General features: G+C 40.9%; 1 protein-coding gene across 5 annotated transcripts in view; it reads left to right on the top strand.

Annotated features, from left to right (window-relative positions):
• The window catches only part of DOCK11 (dedicator of cytokinesis 11), a 1707663-nt gene that overhangs the window by 1463140 nt on the left and 230432 nt on the right, over window positions 1–14091 (top strand). For all 5 annotated transcript variants that reach the window (XM_069612850.1, XM_069612848.1, XM_069612847.1 and 2 more), the window contains one exon: window positions 6945–7091. In XM_069612850.1, the coding sequence (XP_069468951.1) occupies window positions 6945–7091 (147 nt within the window). The remainder of the gene's footprint in view (window positions 1–6944; window positions 7092–14091) is intronic.

Raw genomic sequence — 14091 nt, 5'->3', positions numbered from 1 at the left:
AACAAAGCGCATTGTCAATGGGGATGGAAACAACACAAACCTTAAACACTACCATTGACATCATGGAGGATGTGGCCCAGTATGGGAATTAGTGAAGCCGACCCATAGCAGAAATGGGGGAGAAAGAAGGTGAAAAAGGGGGGTTGGATAGTGGAGCGGAGGAAGATGTTGGTACAGATGTGGCAAACCCGCTTTATAATGATGAGCACATGCTATGTTCAACTGCAACCTCAAACAATAGGAATAATATGGTGAAAAATGCAGTAAATAATGGTACGATTGGAAACAATCTAGAAACAAATGATGCCACTACAAAGACTTTCCTCAGTGATGCAAGTGTAATCAATAGGACAAAGACATGTCAAATAACCTCTGTGCTTTTCCCTTCCCCCTATTAATGACTAATGGCCCTCCCAGGAGTAGAGCTTTTGAAATAGGGATGGGTATATTATTATAGAACAATGACCATGCCCATGACTACGATCACAACCAAATCCCTGCAAGTGGGGCCGGGCCACTAAGCTGAGAGAGGATCTAGCCAAAATAACCCTCCAAATAGAAAATATCTGTGGACGAGATCAGAATGAAATCTCCTTAAAGAGCCCCATGGAGGAGGAAAGCTTAGAAACAGCAGACGAAAATCATCCACAGGGTCTTTGGGCAAAAGATCCTCATCAAGAGCACCGAGGAGATACAGAGAACAATACAACAAGACACAAAGAGCAAATAAATCCAACTACAGAACCAATAAAATTTGGTCCAAAAGTGCGTCTCCGAAAGTGATTCAGAATCATCATACTCTTCGGAGTTGCAGAGGAAAGAGAGAGATTTGGGCAACAAAAAGCACAGAACCACACAGAAGACAAACATCGCTAACTCACCTCATGAAACAACAAAATTGGACCCAGACATCTGATGTCGGCTCTAACAATGTCCCTTGCCCCATTTTTGAAATTACATGAGGTAATACACAATCATTTCAAAGATCGTACAACTCTCACTACAATGATGCACTTGAAGTTGATATACCTGGAAATGTATGTGAAAACGAAACATGAAATACTGTAGACCATCAGAAAGGAAGGTGAACAAAGAGATTGACAAATATTAGAATCCATCAAAGAGGGCAAGAGAGAAAACAAAACTCTAACGGAAGAAATTAAAGCTCTAAAAGAAAGTTTGGAGGCTACAAAGCAGGCCGTCGAGCTGGCCAGACTACATGAAAATTAACAAAGAAGCTCAAAGGTGCCCATGAATGTCAGGAGAGTGTAACTCTAGAGATAAATACCGAAGTAACCCAAAGGACCAGTCAAAGGACAAAAGAGGTACCCTTAATAGAGGGTGTTATATTATCCATGGTCTGCCGACATTAACACAAAAAATACACAAGGTGAAGAGGGCAAAGAAGAACTTAATGGAGGAGATGTAATGGCAGGGAATTTGAAGGTTGTAGAAGTCCTGGACCTGTGTTTAGTGAATGGAAGCGATGAGGTTATCATCGAGGGAGGATGTACTGAAAAAGAGCATCCTACAGGAATCCTAGAAAATAGGGTTCATGATAAGGCAAATTTCAAAATCTTCTATTCACGAAAAAAAAAATGATGAGCCTGGGAGAATAAAGCTATGAAAATTTTAAAAAGTAAGAACGAAATATAGAATTAAAAAGCAAGAACCAATGAGTCAAGGAAATTCCTTTGAAATATGAAAGAATGTCTATCAAATCAAGAAGATGCTAATTCCAAAAGAAGCACAGGGTGGAAGCCCGTGGTTATGATTAATTAAAAACCTTCCAGCCATCACCTTTTTGTTTTGCTAAAGTCACCCCGAGTGGGACGGGTATGCCCATACGTGGGTCCTGAGTCTGCCTGGCCTAGAGACCCAAGCTACTCCTCACTGATAATGCCCAACAAGGCTGAACCATGTCTGGGGATGCTTGTGGTCTCGTGCAGAAGGGATGTGACCTAGCAGTTCAGGCTGGACTGCCCCTTTTGGGGTAGGACCAAGCCTGATTTGCATATGGTTTTTCCCCTTCTGTAATGGCTTTGCAGGCTGAGAATCGATGGTCTGGAGGGTTGCCCAGAGCTATCCCCGTGGTTATGATTAATTCAAAACCTTCCAGCCATCACCTTTTTGTTTTGCTAAAGTCACCCCGAGTGGGATGGGCATGCCCAGACGTGTGTCCCGAGTCTGCCCGACCTAGACACCTAAGCTACTCCTCACTGATGATGCCCAACAAGGTTGAAACATGTCTGGGGATGCTTGTGGTCTCGTGCAGAAGGGATGTGACCTAGCAGTTCAGGTTGGACTGCCCCTTTTGGGGTAGAACCAAGCCTGATTTGCATATGGTTTTTCCCCTTCTGTAATGGCTTGACAGGCTGAAAAACGATGGTCTGGAGGGTTGCCCAGAGCTATGCCTGTGGTTATGATTAATTCAAAACCTTCCAGCCATCACCTTTTTTTTTGAGGAAATATACAGCTGCCATACCAAACGCAGGAACCCAAGTGGAGGCTGAGTACGCTAAGGATGTCAACGGCTCTACAAATATTGATCTGTAGAATATTTCAAGATTGAAGATCAGGGGGAAGTCAACGTGCATGCAAAATCCCTGGCAAAGGATCTAAGTAGAAATGAGATTCAGACAATAAGCCAAGAAAACAAGTCAACTGCGGATGAGTCACTAAACCCAACATTTTTGACCATGGCTGACAAAAGGGTGCTAGCAAATAAAGCTTTCTGTTCAAAGATAGAACTACTAACATTATCGAGCAATCAAACCTATAACCAAGTGGGCAACCAGGGAGATTTGGAGCCCGAAGTTAAGAGGAAAGACCTAAATTGTCAACTAATGGGAAAACTGTTGACAAACTCAGGAGATCTAAGAATGAAAAATAAGAATGGAATGGAAAATGAAAAGCCCGGCCGCAGAAACAACCGTCAAAACACTGGAGAGAATCCTACCAATAAAAGATGACTTGGTCCTAAATCGCAATAATTTGATGCAGGTCTTGCATCCCAACATTAAGAACGGTTGAATAAGAGGACATATCAATTGTTGAATTTCAAAATGAACGAAAGCCTGACCTAGTTTGACCGCACATTAAATAAAACATGATACGGAGCCTATTAATTGAGGAAGCACCTATGAACGGTGGGTCAGAAAATGGGTGAGGAGTACAAGAGAAGGAAAAAGAAGTATCAAGGAAGACTGGGAGGATCAGAGGGAGGAATATTCACAGTGCAGTACATATGTGCAGTCTAATCTTAGAGATCGGACTCAGGTAAATAGCGAGGAAAAAATGGAACTGGGCCGATTACAAATAACAAGTGACCTGAAGGGGTAGGGTAAAAGGAAGATTGATGAGCAAACAAAAGCTAGAAACCCTTTGTTACAATAAACCAGATCATGGGACTGGTTGGCGGGTACTTTGGTGGCGGGAAAAAAAGAAAGGATAATGCAGGTTTAATAGCGATCATCAAAAATGGAGTTGGCTTGGAGGTGATGGAGGCCCGCACATCCAAACAGTAATCCTTAAAATGAATGGATGTGAGGACATGGGATGCACTTCTTAGTATTACTTAACCTATACTGGAACGATAAGAGGAGCGAAACAGACCACTTTGTGCGCAGTGATGGACGTGGTGGACAACATGTATTGTAAATATGAGAATGTGTGGTTGAAATTGTGTGGATACCTGAATTTAGATTGTATTAATATGAAGATCATAGAAGAGCGTGAAATAAAAAGTGCATGAAATTGGAAGAAAGAAAGAGCTAAGTTATGGGTAAATTAAACTCAAGCCAGAAATATATATATGCTAAATGGTCGCATAACCAGAGACACCCCAAGTGCCCCAACATGGCACAGAGGTGATCAGAATTCAATCTTAGACTATTACTTTGTCTCACAGAATGTCTATGACAAGGCGTTATCACTGAAAGTAATCCATACGCAAAACAGTGATCACGACCTTTTAAAATTAATTTGGAATGCGCCATCAGAGATAGACATAGAAAGCTGCCAGTGAGTGTAGAGGTGGAAACAACGACACAGACTATGCATAAATTCAGGTGAAGTTGCACAGCTGACTAAAAAATATGTGAAAGGAGCAAACGCAAATAAGTTATCTACTGACTACACTCTGTTACTGATAAGCTTTGTCAAAAAAAGTATGGGAAATGGGTTCCTCAATTTTAAGCCTATACATTCTTACGATAATGAGATCGTTGAACAAGAAATGAAAAACATGCCCGCTTTAATATGCCCAAAATGCTGCCAAATCGGAAATAGCAATATAGAAATTGGCTGATATGCCATAGAGGTATAATGATGCAAAGAGCTGCAGAGACTATGCTTAGATTAGCCTCCATAAATAATACTAGAGGACTGTGGCATATCCTAAATGAAGGAGCACTCAACCAACATGCAGCCCAAATTAATCCAGTCCCGGAAGCAAAATAGATTGAACACTATGAAGGCCTATTTGGCAAACCAGATGGGAAGAAAGAAGGTATCCCTGATTGCACAAATTGGAACATAAGATTTACTTGGGAGGGGGTGGTGGAAATTATAGGGAAGGCTAGGAGCTCACGTGCCCACGGACCCGACGGTCTAACTAAAGCAATGCTGAAATGGGGCAGAATTTGCAACAGCACTGTTTGCTAAAGTGGTGAGAACAAAGACGGTCCCATCCTCTTGGAAAAAGGCAGTGGTAGTGCCGATTTTCAAAAGAGGTAAAAGACTACAGTCTAAAAACTTCAGACCAATTGCTTTGCTAGATGTAATGGGCAAACTGTTTGCAGCGGGTCTATTAAAAAGATTACAGACCTAGGCAATGAAATCGTGCCATTTCGACCAGTTACAGACAGAATTTGTTAAAGTAGTTGGGTGCTCTCTGTACATATTTTTGATCAATTTATTAAAAATTAAAGCTCTCTGGGATGGGACAAGATTTTACCTCACCTACTTCGACCTAGAACAGCCGTTCGATGCAATAAGTTGAGAACTCTTGTGGGAAAACTAGTAGCTTGGGGATGCCCGATTGGACTAATCTGTGCAATTGAGGAAACATATTTAAACACATCTATTCAGGTGAGATTAAGTCAAGCAGGCCTTTTGACAATAGAAATTGGTACAATCACAGGCTTAAAGCAGGGCTGTCCCTTAGCACCATCCCTATTTAACTTGTTCATCTCCGACTTAAAATTGGCAATGAAGGAGTTGGGAACATTTCCGTCAAGAATAGCAGGGGCACCGTTGGGATGGCTACTTTATGCTGAGGATCTCGTCATCCTCGATCAGACCCCAATTGGCCTGCAGCGTAAGCTAGCATTGTTTCAATCGTAAGTAGATCGTAATGGCCTTAAGATAAATGCAACGAAGGCAGAGGTGTTAATAATTCAGCCTACAAGGGCAAAAGGAAAAGGACTCTGATGATGAACATTGGGAGAAGATGTAATTCACCCACGGAATCTATAAAGTCTTTGGAAATAAATGTGAACATGAATCCTAGGGACCTTATGAGAATCAGGGAACTAAAAGGCGACTCAAGGCAGGAAGATTCACACTAAATATATAAGATTTTTGATGGTCCAACTGATAAAGTTTTATAATGAAAAGGTGGCACTGATAATAAACTATGGCGTTGAAGCAACGTTGTGTATGTCTTGGAAGATTTGTGAGACTTTGGAAGGAATTGGCTTCCCAAACTGTGTTCTGATGGCAGTTATTTGGTACAAACCTGGTCTCGTATCATTGTATGTGAGGGGAGTTTGGAACTCTTTACCCCTTTTCCCGGAAAATAAGCTGTGAAGACAGCCCTGCTCAGTATGAACTATTAAAAGCTGGGTGGAAAAGGGATGGGATGAGACGACGAGACTGTGGTTTTGTGAATGTTTGAAAATGTTAAGAAAGATGGGTGTGACAGAGCAGCAATTAAAAATGAACCCTGACTATGTGAAAACAATATTATGGGCAAATTACTGGACAGACACCTGGGAGAAAAAAAAAACAGTAAAACTGTTTCAGCATCTGAGGGGGGAGGTCAAACAGTTAAAAAGCCTACCAAAATATTGGGGAAAATTCCCCAGTAAATACCATTGTGACGGACTAATTCGTTTTCGAATTAACCTGCTACCCACCAGGGAAATCCTGAGTTGCAGGAATCGAGGGACGATCATCGATAGTACCTGTTGATTCTGCAAGAAGCATGTAGATTCACTGAAACACCTCATCATGGACTGCCCCAGGGTGAGGGACAGGAGAACTATATGTGTGGGTGACTTTAGATGAGGAAGTATAGATCAGAGTGATGAAGAATGGTGGGAAGTATTATGTGGGGCACGCATTTCAGGTTGATGTGTGCTCTGATAAAATTCCTAGACAAAATACTCAAAGAAGAAGAATGTGTTAATGAAGAACGGATCAAGTGGAAAATAGAGGGGAAGGGACACATAATATGTTTTTAGATGTATCGAAAGCAATGGTTGTATTTTAAAATTGTTAGGACCTAAGAGGATAAGCATTGTCTCTTTGTTTCTTGGTTGATGTGTTTATTCGTTGCTTATTCATGGAATGATGTATTAATGTAAAAGGAATATTTCATATTAAATTACAGTGTCTCATGCATATATTTAAATGTAATGTTCAGCTTGCAGGTTTCAATTCGTGGTTGATTGGAATTTTGTATTCCCCTGGTTGGTACAATTTTTGCAATTTAGTAGGGTCTTAAGCTTGTCTTCAAACAATGATTGACACCAAAGAATGACCACCATCCTACATTTAATTGTTCTGAGATTTGGATGGCAGACCCCTTTAAGGAAAACATATGTGCCACCTTTTCAAAATGTAAGTTTAAAATTGTATCCTTGAGCAACCTACATTTTGCGTTCAAAGAGCTCTTTTTATTTGTATGTATTTATATGCATGACCATTTTTGTCCAAAGGCATTTTTCGAAGAGGAAGATGGAAAGGAGTACATCTACAAAGAACCCAAACTCACAGGGCTCTCAGAAATCTCCCTAAGGCTTCTTAAACTGTACGGAGAAAAGTTTGGGGGAGATTCTGTACGAATCATCCAGGATTCAAATAAGGTAAGCCAATGTATTTTGTATCTCTCATTTAATAGCACAGACAGCTAGCTAAAGTTAGAACATTAATTAGTGTAAAGTGATTTTCATTCAAGTAAAGGGAATGGAGAAAAAGGGAAGGGGCATAACAGCACCAATTTTTGAAAAAAAATAAAAGCAAACATGCTCTCGAGTGCTTCTTTCCCGACCCCAGCCTTCTTCCTGTTTCTCCGCTCCCTCCTCCCTCCATCCCGCCCACCAGAATGGTGATAGTCCGCCTGCACCAGACCTATATTACCCTGCCACAGGTAAGGCCCCCAGACCCTCGTGCTTCCTCCAGTACATATTTTTTTTATTTAAAAAAAAGCAAATGCCACCTTTAGATAGAATTGTGAATATTAGCTTTCGTCACATCTTGACAGGATTGTAAATGCTAGCCAGTGCCACATTCAGATAGAATTGTGAATATTAGCTTGCTTCACATCTAGATAGGATTGTAAATGTTGGTGGCATCGCTTCTACACAGGACTGTGAATGTTAGCCAGTGCCACATTCAGATAGAATTATGAATTTTAGTTTGCATCACATCTAGATAGGATTATAAATGTTGGCCTGCATTGCTTCTAGACAGGACTGTAAATGTTAGCCAATGCCACATTTGGATAAATTGTGAATATTAGCTCACGCCACATCTAAACAGGATTGTAAATGTTGGCTGGCGTCGCTTCTAGACAGGATTGTGAATGTTAGCCAGTGCCACATTTAGGTATAATTGTGAATATTAGCTTTCGTCACATCTAGGCATGACTGTGAATGTTAGCCAGTGCCACATCTAGATAGACCTCTGAATATCAGCCATTGCCACATTTAAATAGAATTGTGAATATTAGCTCACGTCACACCTAGACAGGATTGTAAATGTTGACTTGCGTTACATCTAGACAGGATTGTGAATGTTAACCAGTGCCACATTTAGATATAAGTGTGAATATTAGCCATTGCCACATTTAAATAGAATTGTGAATATTAGCTCACGTCACACCTAGACAGGATTGTAAATGTTGACTTGCGTTACATCTAGACAGGATTGTGAATGTTAACCAGTGCCACATTTAGATATAATTGTGAATATTAGCCATTGTCACATTTAGATAGAATTTTGATTATTAGCTCGCGTCACATCTAGACAGGTTTGTGAATGTTACCCAGTGCCACATTTAGATATAATAGTGAATATTAGCTTGCATCAGATCGAGACAGGATTGTGAATGTTAGCCAGTGCCACATCTAGGTAGACTTGCAAATATCAGCCATTGGCACATTTAATTAGAATTGTGAATATTATCTCTTGTCACACCTAGACAGGATTATAAATGCAAGCTTGTGTCACATCTAGACTGGACTGTGAATGTTAGCAAGTGCCACAGTTAGATATAATTGTGAATATTCACCTGCATCACATCTAGACAAGACTGTGAATGTTAACCATTGCCACATTTAGATAAAATAGTGAATATTAGCCAATGCCACATTTAGATAGAATTGTGGAGTTTAGCCATTGCCACGTTTAGATAGAATTGTGAATATTAGCCTGCGTCACATCTAGACAGGTTTGTGAATGTTAGCCATTGCGACATTTATGTAGAATTGTGAATACAGCAACCTCAAAACACGTAAATGAAATCCAGAAAAGTGGGATCGTAAGAATAAAACCTCCACTCCAGACACCCACCTCTCATATCACTATGCTCACTCTCTACTCTACACCAACACACAATAGAGCTCAGCTACACCCCTCGATCAATTTCGGCATAGCTGCTCACATACGAACAACACTCCATGAACACCTCAACATCCTGTTACAACGCAGCTATACCCACGTAAAATCGGCCTAGCTGCACACATAAGTTTCCTTCACAGGCCTAACGCAGCCAGAATCCAGTCTCTGAGTCTAACCTCCAGACTGCACACATTCGACAGATCTCAATACCACCACACCTAATGCTAGGATGCAGTTACCATCAGCCAATCGCATCAGCTGCACTGATATTGAGTTAACCCAAGCACCCTCTGATACCCTACTCTCTCCAATGACCTGGACTATGGTTCCCAAGGGCGTTCAACCCACAAGCGCTTTGAGGTCATACCAATGATATATCGAGCGCTATATAAAGTCCAAATCACATAACATAACACAACAAGATTATTATAGTTACATTACCTATCACATAGCTACATTATGTACTTTGTTTAATATTATTAAAACTATCAGGTACTCATTTTCAATGTGTTCATTAGAGAAAGGAGATAAGGTGTTCACACATTTTAGATGTAGGAATCAGAGTATGGGGGGTTTCCTGCATGCAACTTTACACCATTATAAGCAAACTTTCAATATAAGAAAAGCATCTACTTCTTTATGTCTTGCATGGAAGGCTCACTGGAAGAATATCCATGCTTCTTTTGATGCCATACTTCCATGTATGCTACGGACACAGATGTTGATTGTAGATGCTGTTCTGCTCCACCTAGACTTATTTTCATGCTTGAACTGTAAGAGGTTGGCATCTTCAAAGAGTAAACATGGGGGACCATCAGAGTGAACCTATTTCTGGAGATCTTTACATAGTGGAGCTGCAAATGAGAGAGTTACAATGAGATACTGATACTGTGTATGTCTTCAAATGCAGAAGGTCATCCACGCAGTGATCCAGCAATCACTGATTGCATGATCACTGACCATTAATCACCGATCCAATTTCAGAGTGTAACATTTATAAGAGCACTTCAAAAAATACAAAGGCACAAGCTTCAAAGTAAACAACCACAGCAATTGCAGCTCTCGTCCGTCTTTAAGGATTAAACAATATGTACGTATTTGACGGGCAGATGTCTGACACTTTACGGTGAATCATTGTAAAATAGATTCATCTCAATGCATATAACGTAAGTGGACCCATATGAGCTTTGACCAGGAATATTTATATGACTTCCTCCCCCTCTCAACCAGGAAATTATATTTCCTCAATTGGCGTTGTTATTAGTTGCACTAAATATAACATATGGGGCTAATTGACATAGAAACGACCATGAGTAACATTGACTCCCCTTAGCTTACATGAGGCTAGGCGCTATTCGATTCACAAATAAGTCACAGTTTCACAGAACAACTTCTTCTGTGAGTGGAATAGCCACCAATTCAAGGATAATTCAAAGGTAATTAAGAGTTACTCATAGTGACTTCTTTGAGAATTGACCCTCATGTGTTTATACTGAGTGCAACTAAAAAACAACCATTGGGCGGGCCATGTTATTTGCTGGGTTGGTATGTAAATATAATCATGGTAGAGACTTGCCTCTCTAAAAATAGTTAATAAGATGCGTCAATTATGTTATTTTAAAAGTCATATTCTTATTGAAGGCACTTATATGAGAACTTTGTTACATCCATTATATATTTTCTAGGAGTAAGCCAAAGAAACCTATAGTAACTAATTTGTGAATCGTTGTGAATCCGACCCATAATGTTTAAATAAGAATAAAGGAGCCAAAAGATCCTCAAGAAATCCCTCTACATCTGGAGCATATTGGGTCCTATCGATTCTAGCTCTTTAATCAGCTGACAGGATGCCACAGCAGCACTGAAATACATGTTTGAAACTAAACACCTGTTCTTGCTGCCACATTAGAGGTATGCCTTAACAAATGCTCACGTTTACACTCAAGCAGGAAGTACAATGAACTGCGAAGGCAAATGAACCTCTGCAACTTTGACTAGGGCGTTGCCAGAATTCTGTGGCTTTTTCCCCCAGTGACATCGTATTCATTAGAAACCATATTTTTAATCTAAACATTAACTTAAATTCAGATGGGGTGGGTAACCAGAAGCCTAGCAAGGGGTTATGCCTAGCAACCCCAGGGCCCACTGCGGTGCTGCACATTATCGTATATATCTATTGCTGAGTGCAACACGTGAGGCTAAATGACAGTGGGAAAAACATGGGAGACTTATAGGAGCAGACAACAGTGGAGCCGGTGTCACAGTGGAGCAAAATGGAATGCCTTGAAGTAGACAGCTGTTGGGATAAATCACTGTGGATCAAAACAACAGTAGGGGGCACCAAGAGGCAAACAACATTTTTTTAAATTTATGTTTGCATTTATTTTAGCGCACCAATCCCTCAGGCATCAGGGCGCTGGTTACAGAAAGTGCATAAGAGTACAAGATTACAGCAATGGTGGATGGTACAAGCACGCTTTGTTGAGCGTCACCTCATGGTGCAGAGGGCTACTTCAGGCGTACAAACAAGCATAACAGACAACATAGGTGTGATTGCAAAGCTGGCAAAGCCTCACTCATGGTGTGGGGGGTATAACTTCAGGCATGCAGTCAAGCATAACAGACAAACTAGGTGAGAATACACAGGCTGGCAAAGCCTCTCCTCGTGGCGCTGGGCGCTACTTCAGGCGTGCAGTCAGACATAACAGATAAAATAGGTGAGAATACACTCATGGTGCGGGGGGCTACTTCGGGCATGTAAACTAGTATAACAGACAAAAATAGGTGAGATACATAAGCTGGAAAAGCCTCACCTCATGGTTCGAGTGGCTACTTCAGGCATTAAAACGAGCATAACAAACACAATAGGTGTGATGCACAAATAGGTAATGTGGCAGACTGTGATATGCTGGTTACAGACACTGGCAAAGTAATCCAAAGGGTAGACATGGTAGGACAATCAGGTGAAATGCATCAAGACAGCCCCTTCTATGGATCCATAACAAAAGCAATGTATAGGAGGTGAAGCGTTTGGCTGCAGGGGCTTTCACTGTATAGTTAAGGATATAACATATACAAAGACCATATATTTAAATCCATAGTGAGGTTAGAACCAGTGCCAGTTGTGTCACTATGAGGACAGGGCAAGTACATCTTATACTGTGCAGAGAAACAAACCCACCATTGCTGGTGACCTCCAGGGGAAAGATCACAGTGGAGTGTACTAGACAACAGTGGGGATGTTCAGGAGTAGAATTACATTGACCACATGCCAGTGTGGAATATCTCAAACCAATCACTACTGAGGTGTCTAGGAGGTAGGTCAAGGCAGGCACCTAAAATGGGAACAGTGGTCTAGCACCTGGGGCACACATATGGTGGGAGGGTCTTGGAAAATGTTTATGGGAGATACCTGCAGCAACTTATACTGGGTAAAACTGTAGTCGACCTCTTGTCCTAATTCTGAAATGGAACCTCCTTATAAATCGCCCCATGGCTTAAGTGAAATGACTGACATCTGTGCGGGTGACTTACATGAAGTCCAGATGGGGAAATGCAGTGTAGTCTGTGGTACAGTGATGGTTCTTTGTTTGGGTTGACCTTAGTTGAACTGCCTGGCTGCCTCAAGCTGCCATCTGAGGGAGGAGATGTGGCATGAGGTGGAGCCAATGGTTAGTGTTTGGTGGGTTCTAGTAGTCGACCTGCACGAGATCAAGCTTTGAGCCATCCTGAGGTTTTCTTTGTTGGTGGGAATCCAGGTCTGTAATTCAGATGGATGCAGATTATTCTTTGCAGATCACAGGTGCATATCCTGGAGTTGGTTGTATCTAGTTGGTGGGACATTGGCTTAATATGGTTTGTTGAACAACCAGGACTTTAACATTTGGGAAGTTTAGGTGATCCTGGGTTGTGCCAATTGCTCTTGGAAGTGAGCTGCAAAGTATGGCTGTAATGTTGGTGGAGGGTAACCCATCATGCCTCTTTCTGATGCATCACATAATTATTAGGATGTATGTCACTGCTTTATCTTAAAGGCCTCCACAGTTGGCAGGGAATTACTTTTTCTTTAATGACTGCAAAGCACTATGAAATATATACTTTTCTTGACCGGTAGCCAATTGAGCATTATTAGTTCTGGCTGTGCTATGGGTCTCAGGTCGAGTGTCATTAGCAGGCTTGCCGGTGCGTGCTCGGTTCATTGGAGTTCTATTAGACAATGATCCAGAATGGCAAGGTGTATGCTGTTTGGAGAGGAAAGACCTAGACATGTATGCCTTTGGTGTGGGCCGCACATTCCAGTTTCCCACCTGGGATTAAGTCAATTTCTTTCTATTTACAATAAGTTGAAAGACACACTTTGATGATTTGTCAAAAAAATATTCTTAATTTAATTTTTAAAATTAGAGCTTCTTAAAGTTCAAAAAAAGTTTCGTACTTCATTGGTTTAAACTTCACCAATGAAGTTATTGCTGAAGAATGAGGCAAAATGTGAAATCCGTATGGCTAATGTGTTTTCCTTCTTCAGAGCCAGGGTATTACTGTGTTGCACACATTGTAATTATTGCAATATCAACATTCAATAGAATACGTCACATTATCAGGTTAGAGTTCAACAGTGCACCGTACGTCAAGAGAACACAAATTATGCAAAATCAAACAGGGCGCCCAAAAGGACAAACAGATATCTAATAAAAATTTGAGAGCAAAGAGAAAAGAAAAAGTTCCATCATTACATGCGTTTGTGGCATAGCATAGCATACCCATACTTTACTTAAGATGATAATGGTTATACCTTATAGGCCATGACATTCTACTTTGATTAATCACATATTTACTTCAATAAATTCTAATTTACGTAATTACATATGTGCTTCAATAAATAACTGCATGGCACCATCGCATTCAGATGCCGTATAACCTTATTTTCATGCGCAATGTCACCCGTATTGTGCCAAAAATGATTCTTCACGATATTAAATGCATTCAAAAGTCTTTTGCCTATGCTTAAAGTGATGTGCTTTTTGTCACTAACCTGATTGCCAAGTTTCAAAATCCACGCAGTCTGTGTGCGTGTTGTTATCTTCAAGGGAACGCTGCCTAGCATGAAGAGAGCAATTGTATTAGCTCCTGCTCTCGTTAATCTTACTAATTCACTCAGTGTATCTTGCGATCTTGGATCGCGTGTGCCTGTTCTATCTATATGGCTTACCTGGAGTGCAGCTTCAGCGTCCTGCTGTGTCTACT

Source organism: Ambystoma mexicanum, chromosome 5p, assembly GCF_040938575.1.
Source record: "Ambystoma mexicanum isolate Mex_15411 chromosome 5p, UKY_AmexF1_1, whole genome shotgun sequence".
Taxonomy (NCBI): domain Eukaryota; kingdom Metazoa; phylum Chordata; class Amphibia; order Caudata; family Ambystomatidae; genus Ambystoma; species Ambystoma mexicanum.
Note: the sequence above shows the minus strand (reverse complement) of the source record. Positions and strands in the feature narration are given on the sequence as shown.